The sequence below is a fragment of the Syngnathus scovelli genome, chromosome 19, assembly GCF_024217435.2.
Source record: "Syngnathus scovelli strain Florida chromosome 19, RoL_Ssco_1.2, whole genome shotgun sequence".
Lineage (NCBI taxonomy): Eukaryota > Metazoa > Chordata > Actinopteri > Syngnathiformes > Syngnathidae > Syngnathus > Syngnathus scovelli.
In genome coordinates, this window is record NC_090865.1 from 5,557,770 (window position 1) to 5,575,463 (window position 17,694).

Below are 17,694 nucleotides of genomic sequence, written 5' to 3' on the forward strand. Positions count from 1 at the left end.
TAAATAAATTGTCACCCATTCTAAAACTGTTAGAAGAAGCAAACCTTGTCAAATATGCTTGTGATATTTAATGCATTCAACACGTGAACCAGGTGCGAAGGACACTGGGACGTTTTATAAAAATACTTCCTTGTGTCTTATCAGTAAAGTAGTGTAGCTCCGCCCCCCAAGCGCACAGTTGAGCTCAAGAGCACGATGAACAACATCTTGACGTTGCTGCTCGCCTTGGCCGTATGGAATGTACAGGACACATCTGCAGGTTAGCTTGCCTTTACTTGTTCTGATTTTGCCCCGATTACACATATTTACTCCCTCTTTAGTTTATCCTCGAAGTGCGCAAAAACACGCAGTTTCAGTTTCACTTCGCTTCGCTAACGGTAATTTTTCATGCCCCACTAAAACAACATTTTGTCGTTGTTTAAAAACTAGATGTGCTAGAGACCATTTTTTGGGATCCAATGTGGTACTAATAAACACATTAGACTGCTAAGCTAATGTGAAATATTAGTTTTGGACGTTTGTCTAGAAATGAGTGGCTGTAAATTCCATCCCCCTCATTTTCTTGACAGTACTGTATTCTTTTTATCGATATATGCGAACAAATTTGCTCATTAAATGCAGCTATGTCATTTTCTGGTATGTTCATACCGAATTCCACCTGTACAGACATACATTCCTTGAAATACTTCATCACGGCAACTTCCGGTGTGAAAAACTTCCCCGAGTTTGTGGGGGCTGCTGAGGTGGACGGCGTCCGGGTGGGTTACTGTGATAGCAACATCCAGTCGGCGAAACCCAAACAGGAATGGATGCAGCAGCTGGTCCGGGACGTTCCGGATCAACTGGACTGGTATAAGCGCAAGTGCTTAGGCAACCAGCACGTCTTCAGGAGAAACCTCAAGGATTTGAGTCACCGCTTAAACCAGTCTGGAGGTGAGCCCTGTTCAACAAAATGGACTCGAGTATAACGATTAAGCGTGTAACTTGGCCGCCAGGCAGCCATGTTTTACAGCGGATGAACGGTTGCGAAATTGACGATGAAAGCGGCGAGATCGTGGGCTACAACCAGTACGGCTATGACGGAGAAGACTTCATCGTGCTGAACCTGGAGACGCTGACGTGGACGACGCCCTCCCCGCAGGCCTTCACCACCAAGCTTATTTGGGACACGCAGAAGGAGAGACTGGAGTACAACAGAGACTACTATAAAGTCAAGTGCCCGGAGTGGCTGAAGATGTACGTGCACTACGGGAAGAGTGTCCTGCAGAAAAAAGGTGAGGTCTGACGCCACTGATGTTCCCCACACGTGTGACTCATTCTCACCTCTGCTCGTCTCCCGCAGAGCTTCCCTCGATGGCTCTCCTCCAGAAGACACCCACCTCGATGGTCTGTTGCCACGCCACGGGCTTTTACCCCAGACTAGCCATGATGTTCTGGAGGAGAGGCGGCGAGGAGCTCCACGAACATATAGAACATGGCGAGCTCCTGCCCAACCATGATGGAACCTTCCAGATGAGCGTGAACCTGAACGTGTCGGCGGTGCTTCTCGCTGAGTGGCCCGAATACGAGTGCGTGTTTCAGTTTGGTGGTGTCAAGGAGCAGCTGGTCATCAAACTGGACCAAGACGCCATCCAAAGCAACTGGAGTAAGTCCATGTGCATAGAAATGACAAAGTAGAAAACCTTCATAACGCAAGGAACGAGCTCAACTTTCACTTTCAGTTCCTCCCCGAAGGGTTCCGGCCGGTGTGGTCTTCGGAGGCATACTGCTGAGCCTTCTGGCGGCCACCGCCGTGGGATGTTGCATCCGGAAAAGAAATGCTGACGGCGGTGAGAAGGATGTGTTATCAGAAAGATAACAAAGTTCAAAGTCTGTTCATAGCTGTTTATTGTTTGTCTCATCATTGACTGTCTGCATGACCGTTTGTCTTTTTGTTTTTGCAGAATTTCAGGCTGTTGACGGTGAGTGTTGATTAATTTGATAGTGGACATTAAATTGTGGGCTTGTGTCAAAACCTTCCATGAACTGCTGCATATTCTATAATTTCATCCTCAGTGGGCCCGGAATTCGCCCAATCCCACGTTGGAGACTGTGAGCAGTGAACCCTTGAAAAAGAACGGCAGGACCAGAACGTTTTTACAAGAGAAGCTAGCCCGCTAAACCAAATCAAAATGAGCCCTATTGTTGTGTGATTCTTTTCCAACACAAGTATGTTACGTTTTTCACTTGTCTTATTTATTTCAATGATCAGTATAAAAGAGCTGAATTCTCTCAGCCTAAAGCACTTTTATTTTTAAACACAAACTTCCCCTGTAATGTGATCCACAATTTTTTTGTATCTTATTTTTTACCTTTGTATTGCTTTGCAAAAATTATTTTTTTTGTGCTGCATGATTAAATAAAATGCCAACCATATGAGAGTTAGGCTTGATTTTATTTTAAAAGTCAAAATTCGATCTCACACTGGACAGATGTCAGACAGGCTCCCAGACGGACTCACTGACATTAGTATCAATCAATAATCTTTGTCGTTGAGTAAAGTCTACTTCAAGTTCACACGTCCTGGAGGGGCGTCTGCAGCCGGCTGCTCATTTGGTCCGGGGGTCGGCGCTGACCCCCGAGTCGCCGCCGCCGATTGTCCTTATGCAAATCAGAGGGGCAAGCAATTCATGGGCGCACAATTCGATTAGACATCTGCATATTGAGCATCTGCAGCCCACGAAAATCTGCCAATACCTCATCGGCCCCTCCCATTCTGTGGCCCCCCGCGAGGGCAGCGGCCCACGACCCCCCGAGAGGGGTGTGCCCCCGCCTGACCCTGTCAGACCCGGCGACAATACCTGACCCTGCCTCAGAACGGAGTTCAAGGTAAACGAGCCTTTCTGCATAATCGTCTGCACATAATTTCCCTCCATTTTTTTTTTTTTGTATTCTCAAAAATGAACACAAGCGATGATACTCGGACACAACAGGTGGCGGCTCGGTTTGAGCGAGACCATTGACATTCCCGGCGGCGTCCTCGTGTCCCGTCACTCCATGGGAGTCCACACAGAGATTCTCTGTGCTCTCCCCAGTGCACACAGGGAGAGCCACCAAAAGGAGTTTTATGAGCTTCGACGCTTCCTGCCAAGAAAAAGAGATGTGAGGTTCAAAGTCACATGCGTGACACACGCATGTAAAAAGACAACATCATATTCTCTGCAAAAAAACGAGTGCTAATAATGTAGTTTACCGAGTCACGTAGTTGTGTAACTCTTCTTTTTTCTGCTCTTGTTTTCTCCTGCTTGGTTAGTTTTTGACTGTTCTCATCAGTCCCGTTCCTCGTTATTACCCATTAGTTCCTCCCAGCCTCTTTTTCCCACCTTAAGTGATCGCTCAGCATCTCATGGAGGTCCACATGTGAAAAGACGTCATTTCTTGCACCCCCCCACCTCAAGAAAGTAAATTGAGTCGTCAACAATCGGCGTTAATTTGATGTCCCGTGGAACCGGCGGCTCGCCGTTCTCCCATCGGGACGCATTTGTAGCGACAACACAATTTGTTCAAAGGCTTTTGTCCCGCTCGCCATGGCTGTGATCTGCGTCTCGGGGCGGGCGGACAAAAGGTGTCAAACGGAGCGTTGGACTTGGCCCGCTCCTAATCCTATTACTGCGGCCTCCGACGAGCAGGGATGCTGAGCTGGCTTCATCTCGGCAACGAGCTATTAAAGTCCAAAGAGGCCCTGTGTGTGCGTATATGTGTGTGTGTAATTACGTTGTTATCCACGTTGTCATAACGTGTTATCCGCTGATGTGCTTCACCATCTCCTGTCCGTTTCACTCGGCCACGGTGGAAGGTGGACATTTCAATTATGATTTCGCTAAACATACTTTTGGTAATATTTAATTTGATTCGGAAATTGTCTGGCGAGATGGAGGAGTTTGAGATGGATACATTCAAATTGTAATGTCGCGTTTAGTCACCTATTGATTGATTTGCGTTTTGTTGCGGCTCAAAACGAGTGGAATGAAGCTGCCTTTTGTCTGCTTTCGATGTCACTTATGCGGGCAAAGTGCAGACGGGGGCCGCACAGATGCACGGACCCCTCCGTCCCCTCAATGGCGGCAATGCGTGGCATTGAGCACAGTCAATTGGCTGGCAAATGCGGCCTACTATTAGCCGGCGGCGGCTAAGGCAGGGGAGCTTCGCAAAGCTTCGTTTTTTTTTTTTTTTTTTTTTTGGGGGGGGGAGGTCCCCCTTTGCCCTGCGCTCCCCCCTCCCAACCACTACCTTCACCCCCACTTCGCTTTATCAGTTCAATGTTAACGTCCAGCGGCGTCCACTGCTTGGACGTCTGAAAGAAGAAAGGCTATGGGGAAGGGCGGGGGGGGGGGGGGGGGGGGGGGGGTTCTCTCTTCCCGCCTTCTTTTCTCACCCCGGCCTCCTCTTGTGTGCTGTCCAGCTGCCTGTGACCCTCGACCCGCTGACCCTTACTCCTGACCCCTGGACCCGTTCCCACGCCACGCCTTTTTGTGTCCGGCGCGCCATGGCAACACCTTGCTCACTGCTGCTGCCACGGTAACAGATGGACAGAGGCCTGGAAATAACTTCATTCACAGCCTACTGGAGGGAGGGGGGGGGCACCATGGACAATCTGCGCTCACCCCACCCAACAACCCACTCATTCCGCACACACACATGCACATACTTATACACACGTCTCCATCCCAGCGCTAACCTCCCGTGCCACATTCAAACAGCCCTTATCACCTCAGCTCAGCGGGAACTCGTGTACCGACGCTCGATGAAGCCATTAGGGCCGATATCTTGGCGTCTCGGCACACCCGGCTGGGAGAAATTGAAAAATGTGGAAACTAAGTCTCAACCTGCAAGTCATTATGACAAAAAAAAAAAGTTGAGTCCCTGCGAAATTATTAGCAAATCAAGGCAGTAATCTGCATGCTAGTTCCTAAAGGGTGTGCGGACATATGCAACCATCTTATCTCAATTGTTATATTTTACTCCTTATCTAAAAATTATTTTGTACTGTTCACCTTTTGAAATGATTCATCTTTGATATTTGAACAGGGGTGTGTAGACTTTTTATTACCACTCGAAGTAAGCGTGTCAAAAATAGCTACGCTCAGATCCCTTTTCACACCGCTGCTATTTGCGGTCCAGCGTGTAGGAGAGCGCTAACTCCGTGCGTGTGCCGTTAATTATATCTCTATTCTGTGATTAGCCTTATTGTTTTCGCTCATCCTCCGATGAGAAGGAGGCGGCGGGGAGAGGGGGGGGGGGGGGGGGGGGGCTGGTTGGAGGAGTATAGTTGTAAAGACACAGAGCAGAGCAATGGGGGGGGGGGGGGCTCTGTTTGCAAACTCAAAGACAAACGACAAACTGAATAGCGCGGCCGAGGACCTCAATAAGGTTGCCGCCATCAAATGAAGTGTGGCAGTTTTTGGTGCTAATCAGTAACTAACCTCTGAAACCTCCAAACTAGCTACGAGGGGAGAGATTAAAGAGGCTCCAGAGGAAGAGATTTTTTTTTAGGGGTGGGACAAAAGGGGGCCTGGATGAGCATGTCTGCCTTGCACTTTTGAAATTTGGGGAATCTTGGCACTCTTATCTCAGGATAAATTTAACACTAGTATTTATTTGCAGCTATTACAAAAAAAAAAATCCTTGTGACTTAATTGTCTGGTGTTTTGAGCTTCACTCATAAGTTCCACAAGTGTTCTGGAGGGGGGGTGGTTCATGGACGCCATAAGGCAGAAGCAAAACCATGGAATCACATTTGTGCATTTCATACCTTCCATCTCTGCGTGCATCTGCATCCTACTCCCCCCCATCACCTCCTCCCCCGTGCTCCCCCACTACCCACACTCCCCCACTCCTCACTGCCTCTCACCCACTTCATTGTGCCAAAGGAGATTTTCTCCATTGAGGCCTAGTCTCTTAGGTAACCCCAGCGCTGCATGAAATGAGGAGAGGGAGCGAGTGAGCGAGGCAGAGACGGGCGAAGGCTCAAAGGGAGAGTGAGAAAGAGAGCGGGAGAGGGCGGGGAAGACCGGTAGAAGGGCCATGGAATTGTAAAGGCGGAGTGGGGGGGGGGGGGGGAACGAGGGGCGGGGGTCCGGACACAGAGGGTTGAAGAAGGAGAGGAAGAAGGACGCGGGACCAGAAGTGGAAGAGGCGTAGAGGGTGAAAGATGGAGGAGCGGGCACCGGCGTGGTCCGGCTCGGGAGAGGAGCCACCAAGGGACGAGAGCGCCTCGGAGGACACCAAAGCGGATCGCCGCTTCTTCACGTGCTTTTTGGAGGTAATTCCTCATCTCTGAGCGTGTGCAGCTGTTTTCAAATGTGAGAGGGAGAATAGATTTGACATGCAGGTTGGGCATCCAGCGAGGACGCGGCACATGACTTCAGGCCTTCGGGCCTTCCACGTCAAGAAACTTGAGGGCAAAGTTTGCATCTTCACGCAATTTGTTAGCTGCGTCGTCGTGCTAGCTACATCTCGGGGATTGAGAGTTCAAGAAATGAGATGCGTCCCAATACGCTGTTGGGGGGCTCCGGGAGGGCTCTGGCATCCTTTGTGGCCATGCTGCTCTGCACCTCAATGGTGGGCACGGCACATGGGGGGCTCCCATGAATAGGCCCGGCCTCACCAAAGATCCCATCGGGTGGAGGAAGAGAAAGGAGATGTCCCACGAAGCCCAGCAGAGAAGTAGAAAATTGTTTGGCAAATCTGATTGGGGGGATCAATCAGAACTTTTTTACATTTGCCACCGACTTTTAATCACCTCCGCCGGCCAACCTGCACTTTCACATCTTGATGCGGCGAGTTATCACGGCAGGCTTTTGTTTTCTTTGACGTGCACTTGTTCTTTTGTAGCAGAAAAGCAAACGGGCGGCCCGCCATGGCCTGGCCTGCCCCTCCCCGCCCCGGGTGGTGACCCCTCTCTTCATCATGGTGTCACCCACACACAGAATGAGTTAGGGCTCTGGCTTTCTGTCTTTTCTTCTCACCTTCTACTGCTCCCTCCTCTTCGTCTTCTGCCTCCGTTTCCAAACGCATGCGCTGACCTGCGGCCGGCAGGCCAAAGGTCTCCATCAAAGGGACGAAAGGGACTACTGAGGACGACCACCAGCCGAGAATGAAAGAAGGTCCGGAGCTGATTGTCCAAACGCAATTCTTGCGTCTGCCTTGGTGAAACCAGGAGTTGTGGATGGACATCACGCCCCTGACCTCTCCTTTTCGACGAGCAAAAAAAAAAAAAAAGTGGACTCTATTCGTTAAGGCGAGCGAGTATTAAATCCAATTTGGACCTTTACAGTACTTTGACAAAACAGGAAACGTTTACAGATAGAAAAAACGCAAACTAGCAACTTTCATGAGACACAAAGCAAGAGGTTAAAAATGCAAAATGAGAACAACGGTTAAACAAGTGGAGAGGAAGACGACGTCATATTAAATCATAGTCTGTAAAAGCGATAAATCACAAAAAATTCATTTGTTTCAAAGTCGAGGATGAGAACCGTGCCGCTGTATCCACTTTGCTAACATTTTGAATCGTGCTCAATCGGGACTGGAAGTGTTTACACTCTGCGTGTGCATTTCATAATTTGCTTCTGTGTGTGTTTTCCTCACAGGATGCAAAAAGGAGTCAGAAATCGAGGAAGAGGAGGGAAAATTTTGGAGGGAAATTGAGCACCTCCAAATATGCTCGGCCGGATCATAAGCGAAGGGTGAGATTTATTAGAGCTGCAGGAAGTGACAAGTCAGTGTGGGAAGTATGTAAAGAGAAAGAGCGGGGCGAGTGGGGGGGGGGGGGGGGGGGACTGAAGGTGGCGAAGGGGAGTTGGGGGGGGGATCAAGAGCGAGAGAGCATTAATATGCTAATGGACGGAGTGAATGCACAACAGGCCCACTGACCAGGCTAATCACTAGTGGACACACACTGCAACTAATCCCTTGCGTAGCACTCACACTCACGTAGCCATACACACAAACACACACACACACATGCACACACACACGCACGTATGCTAGCATCGAGTCTGTCACATACTTTAAGAAAAATGAGATTTCATTAAGTTTACTATTAAGATACTTTATATTAGATTTTTTTATTATCTTACTCGATATTAGATAATTTGGTACGCGGTTGAACTGGTTGACTCAATGAAATAAAAACACGTTCATCTCTACGAAAGGTGTTGTCTTTCATTAATGTGATGTAATGGTTAGCGACCATAAAAAATATATAATATGTATTATTTGAAAATTTCTCTTCGCCTCCTGAGTCTTTGCCTGCATTGATCTTTTTCTCAGATTGTCAATAATGAGCACTCAAAGCTCACCAGAGGCTGAAGTAACCTCTGAGCTAAACTTGTTTTGACCTTTTCACCTCTGCGGTCAGTGACACGGGAGTCAACATGACGATGCACACGTGCAATCATAAACAGACACACACAAGACAGTTGTTGCGATCCAGCTGATAGCAGTGCAGTTTGTTAGCTAGCAGTGTAGTGTCGTTTAGTGTCAACTGGCAAGGGGGGTGTATTTTGGGGGCCTTAGACTTGGTACACAATCGGATATTTCAATTCAAAAGATTATTATCTGTAACAGAACCCACACATACAGACTCAGCCTTGAGTATCGGTGGGTGGTATCATCAGCATTCACGAGTACTCAATACAGTCAAATAAGGCCGTCATTGGCCTGATATTTAAGATACAAATGTTTTACGCTATCATTGTGGACACAGAACGATTTTAATTCGATTTTTAAGGCACCGCCGTGAATTGAAGTGGCAGCCAGGAGTGCATTTGAGGATCCAGCACCGCCGCCACCATGTTTTCATCCTGGCGGGGGGAAGGTGGGCTGTCTGCGGGCCAACGTGCGTGCTGGAGGTGGTGGTGAGTGAACGTGTGTGGGGGAGGGAGGGGGGTCCAGACAGACATTCTGGGCCAACATCGATTCATGGGAGGAAGCTGCGCTGCTAAACGTTAGTAATCCGCATTTATTTTGAGACATTCGTTTTCCGTGTTGTTTGCGACGCCAACATATTAGCTTCTGAGTTAGCTTATTGGCTAAATCGCGTACACGTTAGCGCCTAGCTAACCTAGCTAGCATTGATTAACGTCTCGTTTTTGCCAATTTTGGAGGATTAAAACGTTTTTTGAGGGGTGTTATGGCGACACGGCACCACGCGCACTTTGTCCGTGTTGACTGCCCACCAATATAAGAAAAAGTGGTCCCGGCTGAAGGTAAAGACGTTCCAAAGTGCGAGCTAACATTGAAGCTATGTGGACGCTAGCGCTAGTTAAAAACCAGAGCCAAATGTTCTTTCTAAATTATTGTTCATAATATAGCAGTCAAAACAAATCCTGCACATTTTGCGTGTGCCCTACATGCGTTTCATGCATAATTTATGTCGCTTTAACATGTTTACATGCACAAGTAAGCGAGCGTCTGTCGAACAGCTGTCTGTTGTCGCAAACTTTATTTAAAAAGGACAACAAATTCAGCAAACAAAATTTAGTGTTTGGGACATAAACACCGACTGCACGGTGGAAGACACGTACTGATGTTTTACATATTTATTTTACTGTCATCCCTTTTGGTAGCTAAACCATGCTCTCCCTTTTCATGTGTTGGCATTTCAGAGCCGTTTTTGGTGCCGTCAAAGCAGCTTCGGCCCGGGCCGCAGTCCGCGGTCTCGAGTTTGAGGGCTGGCTGTTGACGCGGAGAATCGACGGTGTGCAGAAGCCAGTGAAAGCAGACAGGAGCACCATGGGAGACAGTCGAGGTGACAATCAGCTGCTTCAAAAGTGCAACGTCGAAACTGAATCTTTTTTACTCTCGGGCCAAGGATATTTGTCTACTGTTTATTGTCTTACTGTTCTGGTGTCTCATTAGCTTGTGATTGGTGATTTATACAAATAAAATGCTTCTGACCAGATTCGAGGAGTCCGGACAGTTCGTCAGTGTCCTCCCCACCGTCAGGCCAGCGCTCGCCACCTTTGGCGCAGTCGGCGGCGGCTTCCATGACCTCCCTGCCTCCCATCTCCAGCGCAGGGGTCAACAGCCCCATCAGTAGCACGGGTTCCCCTTTTTCGGTCATCAGCTCCTCGCTGGGCTCCCCCTGCCTGCCAGGAACGCCGTCGATCGGCTACGGTCCCATCAGCAGCCCGCAAGTAAGGTTCAGTCGGTACTCGGTATTGAATTAGATTTAAATGAAGGAAATATTCTGATAAGGCCATTTTTTGTACTCATCTTCTGCTGTGCTTTATTCAGATCAACTCCACAGTTTCCATGTCAGGACTTCACACGGTGAGCAGCTCAGACGACGTCAAACCTCCGATAGGCCTAAAGCTGTCGGCGCACAGCCCGGGCCCGATGCTTTCGCAGAAACGCCTTTGTTCCATCTGCGGCGACCGATCCTCTGGTGACTACTCCTTTTCTCTGTCTGAGGCCTGCTGAGCATTTTCCAGCAGTTGGCACACGTTTGTTGGGTTCTCCCACCAGGAAAGCACTACGGCGTGTACAGCTGCGAGGGCTGCAAAGGCTTCTTCAAGAGGACGGTGCGCAAAGACCTCACCTACACCTGTCGGGACAACAAGGACTGCATGGTGGACAAGCGGCAGAGGAACCGTTGCCAATACTGCCGCTACCAGAAGTGCCTGGCCATGGGCATGAAGAGAGAAGGTGATATACGTGTATTGTCACATTGTGATTGCGATTTAATATGTGATTATTTCTCCAAGCGTGGTCGCGAAGGAATTCAATTCGCTCCTGTGTAATTTAACTTCCAGACTTTGAATGTCGACTGGACGTGAGATTTTGAGTCCCAAATTCATTGGCAGATGGCTTTTTGTCAGTCGCCACGGCAACACTTCACGGATTCGCCAATTTGAACCGAGTCAGAGGCATGAAAGAAGCCCCACGTCCACTTTCGCTCTCAAACTCGACCTAACTAGGGTGTGCGTTGTAAATGATTGGGCCTGAGCTGCCGGGGGATAAAGCGGCGGTGGAGGGGGACATGGGGGTGGCTGAGCTTTGCAAACACTAACCCCCTTTCCCCCCCTCTCCTCCTCTTTTTGTTTCCTCTCGCCCTCCCTCTCCCTCCCCCTCTGCAGTGGCTAAGATGAGCGACAGATGTAAGGACAAGAGGGTGGGGGGCTTGCGTAGGTTGGATTGAGCGAGCAAGGGGCAGCAATATGTATTCATACCCAAACTACTGGGATGGTTTGCTGTTCTAGAAATTCCCAAATCATGCACCAGACTTTTTTCAGACACAGACTGAATTAGCAGTTTATTTTATTTTGAACCTATCCTTTGTTATTCACGAGAATACAACAGTTTGCAGTTCTCAGTGAATTTTTGTGGTCCTTTTGCAGTACCCCAAAATGCCACAAGGTGGTGCCAACCCTTTTTTTTTTTTTTTTTTTTTTGCTTTGACTAGTGTGCAAAAACTTGAGCATTAGATGGTCAACTTGCTTAACTAGCATCCATTTGGCGGTTTTGAAAGTTAGTCTTGGGCTTTCTTTTTTGTCCAGTGTCATCCCCAACATTTTTTGTTTTGTTTTATCCCCCTGGGCTCGTTCTCTTGTTTGTTCACCCCCTTCTCCCGTCCCTCAGCCGTTCAAGAGGAGCGCCAGAGGAACAAGGAGCGCGAGGGCGAGGTGGAGTCCACCAGCGTGGTCAACGAGGAGATGCCAGTGGAGAAGATTCTGGAGGCGGAGATGGCTGTGGAGCAGAAGACGGAGCTTCACGCCGACGGAAGCTCCGGAGGCAGCTCTGTGAGTCGACCGGCTGCAGCGTTCCTCGTCACGTGTCACCTCATCACGTGTTCCTTTCCGCACCTCCTCAGCCCAACGACCCTGTCACCAACATCTGCCAGGCGGCTGACAAGCAGCTCTTCACCTTGGTGGAGTGGGCCAAGAGGATCCCCCACTTCTCTGAGCTGGCCCTCGACGATCAGGTTATCTTGCTACGCGCAGGTGCGTCTCATCACTAAAACCCCAACTCGGACCGACAAACGTAAAACAACATCGATCGACTTAATGAAGTCCCTGTCCCAAAAAAAAAAAAAAAATGGCACAAACGGTTGCCGACTCGGAAAGAATAAAGTCAAGCATGGCGTTGACAGGTTGGAACGAGCTGCTGATCGCCTCCTTCTCCCACCGCTCCATCTCGGTCAAGGACGGAATCTTACTGGCCACCGGCCTCCACGTGCACCGGAGCAGCGCTCACAGCGCCGGCGTCGGAGCCATCTTTGACAGGTAGCTGTCACATTTTGCCACTGCGTCGCACTCCACACGCCCACTAGTTTTTTCCCCCCAGGCCCGTTTTGTCGCAAAGGTTCAAATAGGCCAACACATACATCGCGGCGCCCTCACATTTCCGGGTCACATGACTCGCCGAGGAGGGCGAAACTGGCCGTGCCTGCTGTCGTCTTTTGGCTGCTGCTGCTGCTGCTTCCTTCCCTTCTGCCTTCGGTGCCGGGAGGCTGCTGACTTACTAATATAGTTATCGTTCTGCACACACACATTCAACCGTGAGGCACTTTGGCGACTCATGGATCACTGCCCGATGGTTACTAACTCCATGAAAGTCAAAAATGCTTGGCTGGTCTCATGTTTCCCTTGGCAATAATCAGTTGACTGACAATCCACTGCGCACATCATGTCGCCTATCCAATCACAATGTGTCGCTTCTCTGTTAATTACACAGTCCTCTTGTCACCGCGCCTGCTCGTTTTTCCCAAACAAGCTCCAAAACAAATGGCTCAATTTTTCTTTTGGAAGGGGGGGGGTGACAAAGGCTACCGAAAGAATTGAATACACACAACTAAAAAAAATGGACAATCGTCCGTCATTGTTCACCTTTACATTTGTCAATAGTGCAAATGTTTTCTTTGTGTGATTCTATTTTGAAGTAGGTGCCGAATGTCTCTCAGCAGGGCTTCTCAAACCTTTGGTGTTCTGGCCATGTCGCTGTGTAATGACACTGTAATAACACATTGTGATTGCATACACAGGGCGCACAATGCTGAGGTTGGGGCCATATTTGACAGGTAATTACGCCACGACACAAACACTTTCCTTGAACCCCTCCTCCGCAGTCCCCTTTGAGTAAAATCCACAAGCTATACGACCGATCGCAAACAAATATGTGTGCTGTGCTTTGTTTCGTGTGCTAAAAGCTCTTGTCGTGGTCTTCGGGTTCTTTTTTTTTTTTTTTTTTTTTTTTTAAATTTAGTTAGGGTTCTGCCCCATAAAAGCCATAAAGTGTACACACAGTGGGTGTTATTCAATGAAATGCTGTTTATCTGATCCAGCCTGCAACAGTTTTGCCCCAAATCATAAAATGTATACATTTTGGTTTTATGAAGTGTAATGGAAAAAACAATTTGTTCTCCTTGTCTCCTCTTCTGTGTTCTTGCATGACTGATTTGTTTCTTGTAAGCTTGTTGTCATTCTGCGCTAACGTAAATATGCTGTCTTCACTTCTTATCACGCATCAGCGACTTCAGTGGCCTTCTGTGCGGCATCCGTACGCGTTGACGACTGGCTTTGACGGAGCGTGGTGAGAAAGTCTGCCCTTCTAACCTTCTTCTTCACCTCGCAGGGTTTTGACCGAGCTGGTGAGCAAGATGAGGGACATGCAGATGGACAAGACTGAGCTGGGCTGCCTGCGCGCCATCATCCTCTTCAATCCAGGTTAGAGGAGAGCAAGTGCGACCACCTTGCCGTCCACCTCCACGTGTTTCTCAAGAGTGCCGCTCTCTCTTGCCCGAAGATGCCAAGGGATTGTCCAACCCAAGCGAGGTGGAGGTCCTGAGGGAACGGGTGTACGCGTCTCTGGAGACTTACTGCAAGCAAAAGTACCCGGACCAGCAGGGCAGGTAAGCGCCACAAAAACAAATCCCGGAAATAAATCAAATAAATGTGTTGAATGTGACAAACGATGGAACACATTCTGGAAACCGACAAGACAAGTTTTTTAATTTTGGGACGTCCTCCCTTAGGTTTGCCAAGCTACTCCTGCGACTGCCGGCGCTGCGCTCCATCGGCCTGAAGTGCCTGGAGCACCTGTTCTTCTTCAAGCTGATCGGCGACACGCCCATCGACACCTTCCTGATGGAGATGCTGGAAGCCCCCCACCAGCTCACTTAGACGAGTGGGAGACCGCATCGCACAGCGGGTTCGGCCGCCCTTTTTCGCCCGCCGCCTGTTGGGCTACACTCAATCCAACCGCAGCACCTGCTGGGCTTAAAGTAGCCCTCACATTTGTAGAGAGACACACGCACGCACACACACACACACAAAGACGTGAAGATCTAACTTGCAGAGGCGACGCGGTTTCAACTACCCACTCATCTCACCGTCTTTCTTGCACTCGGTCTTTCGCCGCTTCTCATCCGCATACACCGTCGACAATACGCATATGACGGCATTCGTGATTCGATACACGCCCGTGTATATGCACACGGGTAAATGTCTTAATCATCAGTTAGCCTTCATCTCAGAGCGCCTCTGTATGTTGGATCGACTCGGTTTCATTGATGGTTGTTTTTATTTTTTTTAGCTTCCAATCAGGTGCGTAGCATTTCAATCAACTCTCCAGCGTGTCTCCGCGACTTAATCCGAAAAGGTGTTCTCCAATATGCTTTGTATTTCCGTGATCATGCCGAAACGTGTTTTTTGGGGTTTCTATCTTGAAGTACTGTACTCATGAAATGAGAGCTTTTATTCCCCCTCCCCCCAAGGCATTTGAAAACTAGGAAGGAGCACTTTGACTCTTAGCGTTGTCCTTCCATCTCTGATGTGCGCACAGTACGGCTTTGTAAGACAAACAAAAGAATGACTTGAATTTATCTCTTTTTTTTTTTTTTTTCCTTTTTGTTTTATTGGTTTGATGCTCTGTTTCTTGTCTATTCCGGCAGTCGCTTGGCAGGTTGGCGAGCTTGAGGGAGTTGAGAGCTTCACGCCCGGCGGGGCGGGTTTCTTGTTTTTATCACCCGGACGTCGTCCTTCGCCGGTGGTCATTAATGCACTTTTGTGAGTCGTACCTGTGTGAACATTTCCTCCCAATGGCCGCCGCCACTGAGACAAGGTACTCTGCGTTGGCTTCTTCTCTCAATTCCCGACTGTTAGGCACGCCGAGCTCGATGTGATGCTGAGCAATTTTTTTTTTTAAGGCTTGCGGTGAAATGAGCTCGGTGCACCTAATAATCCATAATCATCACTCCCACCGAGTGATGACATCACCGGTTCGGCGTTAGACGTCAGACCGGTGTTTGCCTCCCAGAATTTTGAAAATGAATGAGTTCTGTGACTGACTACCTGATAGCTTTTCTACATTAGATATGTAAATACTAGAACTTGAATGACGGTGGCTCCAACAAACATTTAAAATATGATTTGTTGCCCCCCCCTCCCCTCCTCCCCTCATCGAATCAATAAGTGTGCTGAAAATGCAGCCTTTGCACCCGCGTCCTTGATTGGCACTTGACTGTGATTTGCAACCAAGCCCAGGTCCAATTGTGGCCAGCAGTAAACAATGCTGCTGCATTTTATGATTCTGAGCAGAAGTTTTAGTCCTTTATTTTTTTTTTTTGGTGCTTTTAGCGGACGGATGGGGAAAATGGGTGCTAAATATGGAACACGCTGTTGCGCATTCACACCTTTGAGTATGCAAATGCACGGGCTGATCAGACGGCCAAACGGATGGAAGCGAATAGTATTAGAGAGTCCAAATACGTCCTCTCAAAGAGGACCTCCCCTCATTGTAAGGTGACCTGTCAGACAGGTGAATTTTTTTTCTTCCTGCAGTGTTTACTTTTCTCTTCCAGCGTGCGAGTTGCAGGAATGAAGGCCAAGTTGAGTTTGCGTTTCGTGCAGGGGTGGGCAAACTACGTAAGGCCCGCTTGGTGCTTTTTTTTTTATCTGACCTGCTGCTCGTTTGCGCTACCAAGAAAGCTTATGTTGTTGTTGTTCTTAAAGCGGTTAATTGAATTGTAGTTGACCTCGGTCAAGAATTTGGTTATTGATTTTTGAACAGCTGGATATCAATTTTCTAAGTTTATAATTACATTAATTATAAATACAATAAGATCAACTTGAATTATTTTGAGATGAACGACTTTAAGTTTCTATCATTTTTTTAATTAAATTATCATTATGCTGTTGATTTATTGTAAATAAGCACATTACATTTTATAATTGTATTATGAAAACATCCTCTTCACTTTAAAAAACAAAAATACATCATAGCTCTTTTGTCCAGTTAAAAAATCAAATGTGGCTCTTGAGCACAAAAGGTTGCCCACCCCTGTTTTACAAGCTTTTTTTTTTCTTTTTCTAATTGCTCTTTTTAGAAGCTATCCCCCAAAATTTGATTTCTCACGTGGCGACGCTTCCTTGTCCGAGGTGTCAAAAAATATGCAAGGTGGACTTTAACCAAAAGGTGCAAAATTGAGCCACTAAGATATTGAATGTGCTGACTTAGTTTTTGTGGGGTCTGTTACAAAAAGTAGGTCTCATCCCCCCGAAGCTTCCCCCCGCCGCGTTGAGGCGCCTTTTCGTTCTTCCAGATTGCGTCGCAGCTCACGTCCTTAACCCCCCGAGAGGGTGGGAGTGCGTCTGGCGGGCCTCGTATGGACACCTCGGGAGGGATGGGTCGCTCGCTCTATTTTACGAGGTCACAGCTACGATGGTGGGCGCTTTGACGGTCAACTAAAGGAGGAAATTGAGAAAACAAAAAATATTTCCCCTGTAGAGCTAGATTATTTGTTAATTGTTTACTCTTTGCTAAAAAAAACAAAAGTCACTATTTGTGTTATTTCCCCTCCATGTGCTTCCAGCCTTTTGTTTATGACAAAGTTTGAAACAAATGCATCCATCTGAATGGAACCTGTCCCTCTTGTTTTACGTCAGTTCTTGTTCTCGTTTGTATCTTACTCCATCGTGCACGCGGAGCCGCGTGACTATTGTGTGCTTTGGAGTTTTGAAAGAAGAAAAATATGAAATATTCCATTTTTTCTCCCCTCCCCCCAGTCATTAATTCTGACTCTTGTTTCTGTTTGTTGTATTATGTCTGAGTAAAGCTTTTAATACTGTACACAAACTGCTTTTCTTTGCATTATTTAACATCTCGGTTCACGTCTCAGTCAGTCCAGCAGGACCCCCGGGGCCTCAGCTGACCACTGTGTGGCTGCAGCGCTCCCTTTAAGCCTCTAGAGGGAGCACTGACCTTTTTAGTCTTGGCAAACTTGGGAGGATGGGTCATCTTTTGACTCCGCCTCCTCGTGGCATACTTGCTCGCCTTCCCATCCCACTCTGCCAGCCTCCAGGAATGTGAGTTTGCATCCGAGCAGTTAAGAAGAGTGCCTCATCGTCCGAGCGGTTATTTCGTTCACCTTCTACAATACAATCTAATGGTCAAGTGTACAAAGCTGTTCACCAAATAAAAAAAATTGCTTGGCCCTAAAATGTCATCTTGCATCATTAGGAGTGCCATGAGTGATGCAGAGGAAGATGTTTTGCTTCTGCACAAGTCTATCGAGGGGCACATCTGCACGTCACCTGCGTGTCAGCAAGCTCAGGTAACACAAGTCACCCCACACAGGCTCAAAAGTTCTCAACGGTATCAGAAGCACTGACACATATTGCCAACGTCCATCCCTTTATTCCATCTTATCAA

General features: G+C 48.1%; 2 protein-coding genes and 1 long non-coding RNA gene across 8 annotated transcripts; 2 read left to right on the forward strand and 1 right to left on the reverse strand.

Annotated features, from left to right (window-relative positions):
• The first annotated feature begins 46 nt into the window (after nt 1-46).
• LOC125987257 (major histocompatibility complex class I-related gene protein) lies at nt 47-2,415 on the forward strand. The gene is made up of 7 exons (XM_049751527.2): nt 47-259; nt 667-933; nt 996-1,274; nt 1,343-1,645; nt 1,722-1,829; nt 1,944-1,961; nt 2,056-2,415. Exons 1-7 carry the CDS (start codon nt 196-198, stop codon nt 2,100-2,102), a joined length of 1,086 nt encoding a protein of 361 aa, XP_049607484.1. The 5' UTR covers nt 47-195; the 3' UTR covers nt 2,103-2,415.
• A 3-nt stretch (nt 2,416-2,418) lies between these two features.
• Nucleotides 2,419-3,588, reverse strand: LOC125987334 (uncharacterized). Its single transcript, XR_007487988.1, has 2 exons — nt 3,233-3,588; nt 2,419-3,123 (listed from the first exon to the last, which is right to left on the reverse strand). It is a non-coding gene; the product is annotated as an uncharacterized lncRNA (long non-coding RNA).
• Nucleotides 3,589-8,731: 5,143 nt separating this feature from the next.
• Nucleotides 8,732-17,118, forward strand: rxrba (retinoid x receptor, beta a). 6 transcript variants are annotated; one of them, XM_049751473.1, is made up of 13 exons: nt 8,732-8,900; nt 9,651-9,793; nt 9,946-10,181; nt 10,282-10,432; nt 10,513-10,692; nt 11,124-11,144; nt 11,626-11,786; nt 11,858-11,987; nt 12,137-12,269; nt 13,028-13,063; nt 13,618-13,709; nt 13,789-13,894; nt 14,018-17,118. In XM_049751473.1, the coding sequence occupies exons 2-13, from the start codon at nt 9,778-9,780 to the stop codon at nt 14,163-14,165; spliced, it is 1,410 nt and encodes a 469-aa protein (XP_049607430.1). In that variant the 5' UTR covers nt 8,732-8,900; nt 9,651-9,777; the 3' UTR covers nt 14,166-17,118. The 6 variants fall into 6 exon arrangements, with proteins under 6 accessions (XP_049607430.1, XP_049607433.1, XP_049607429.1 ...); XM_049751472.2 differs by having other exon boundaries at nt 8,738-8,989; XM_049751474.2 differs by lacking the exon at nt 8,732-8,900 and adding an exon at nt 9,042-9,251.
• The last annotated feature ends 576 nt before the right edge of the window (nt 17,119-17,694 follow it).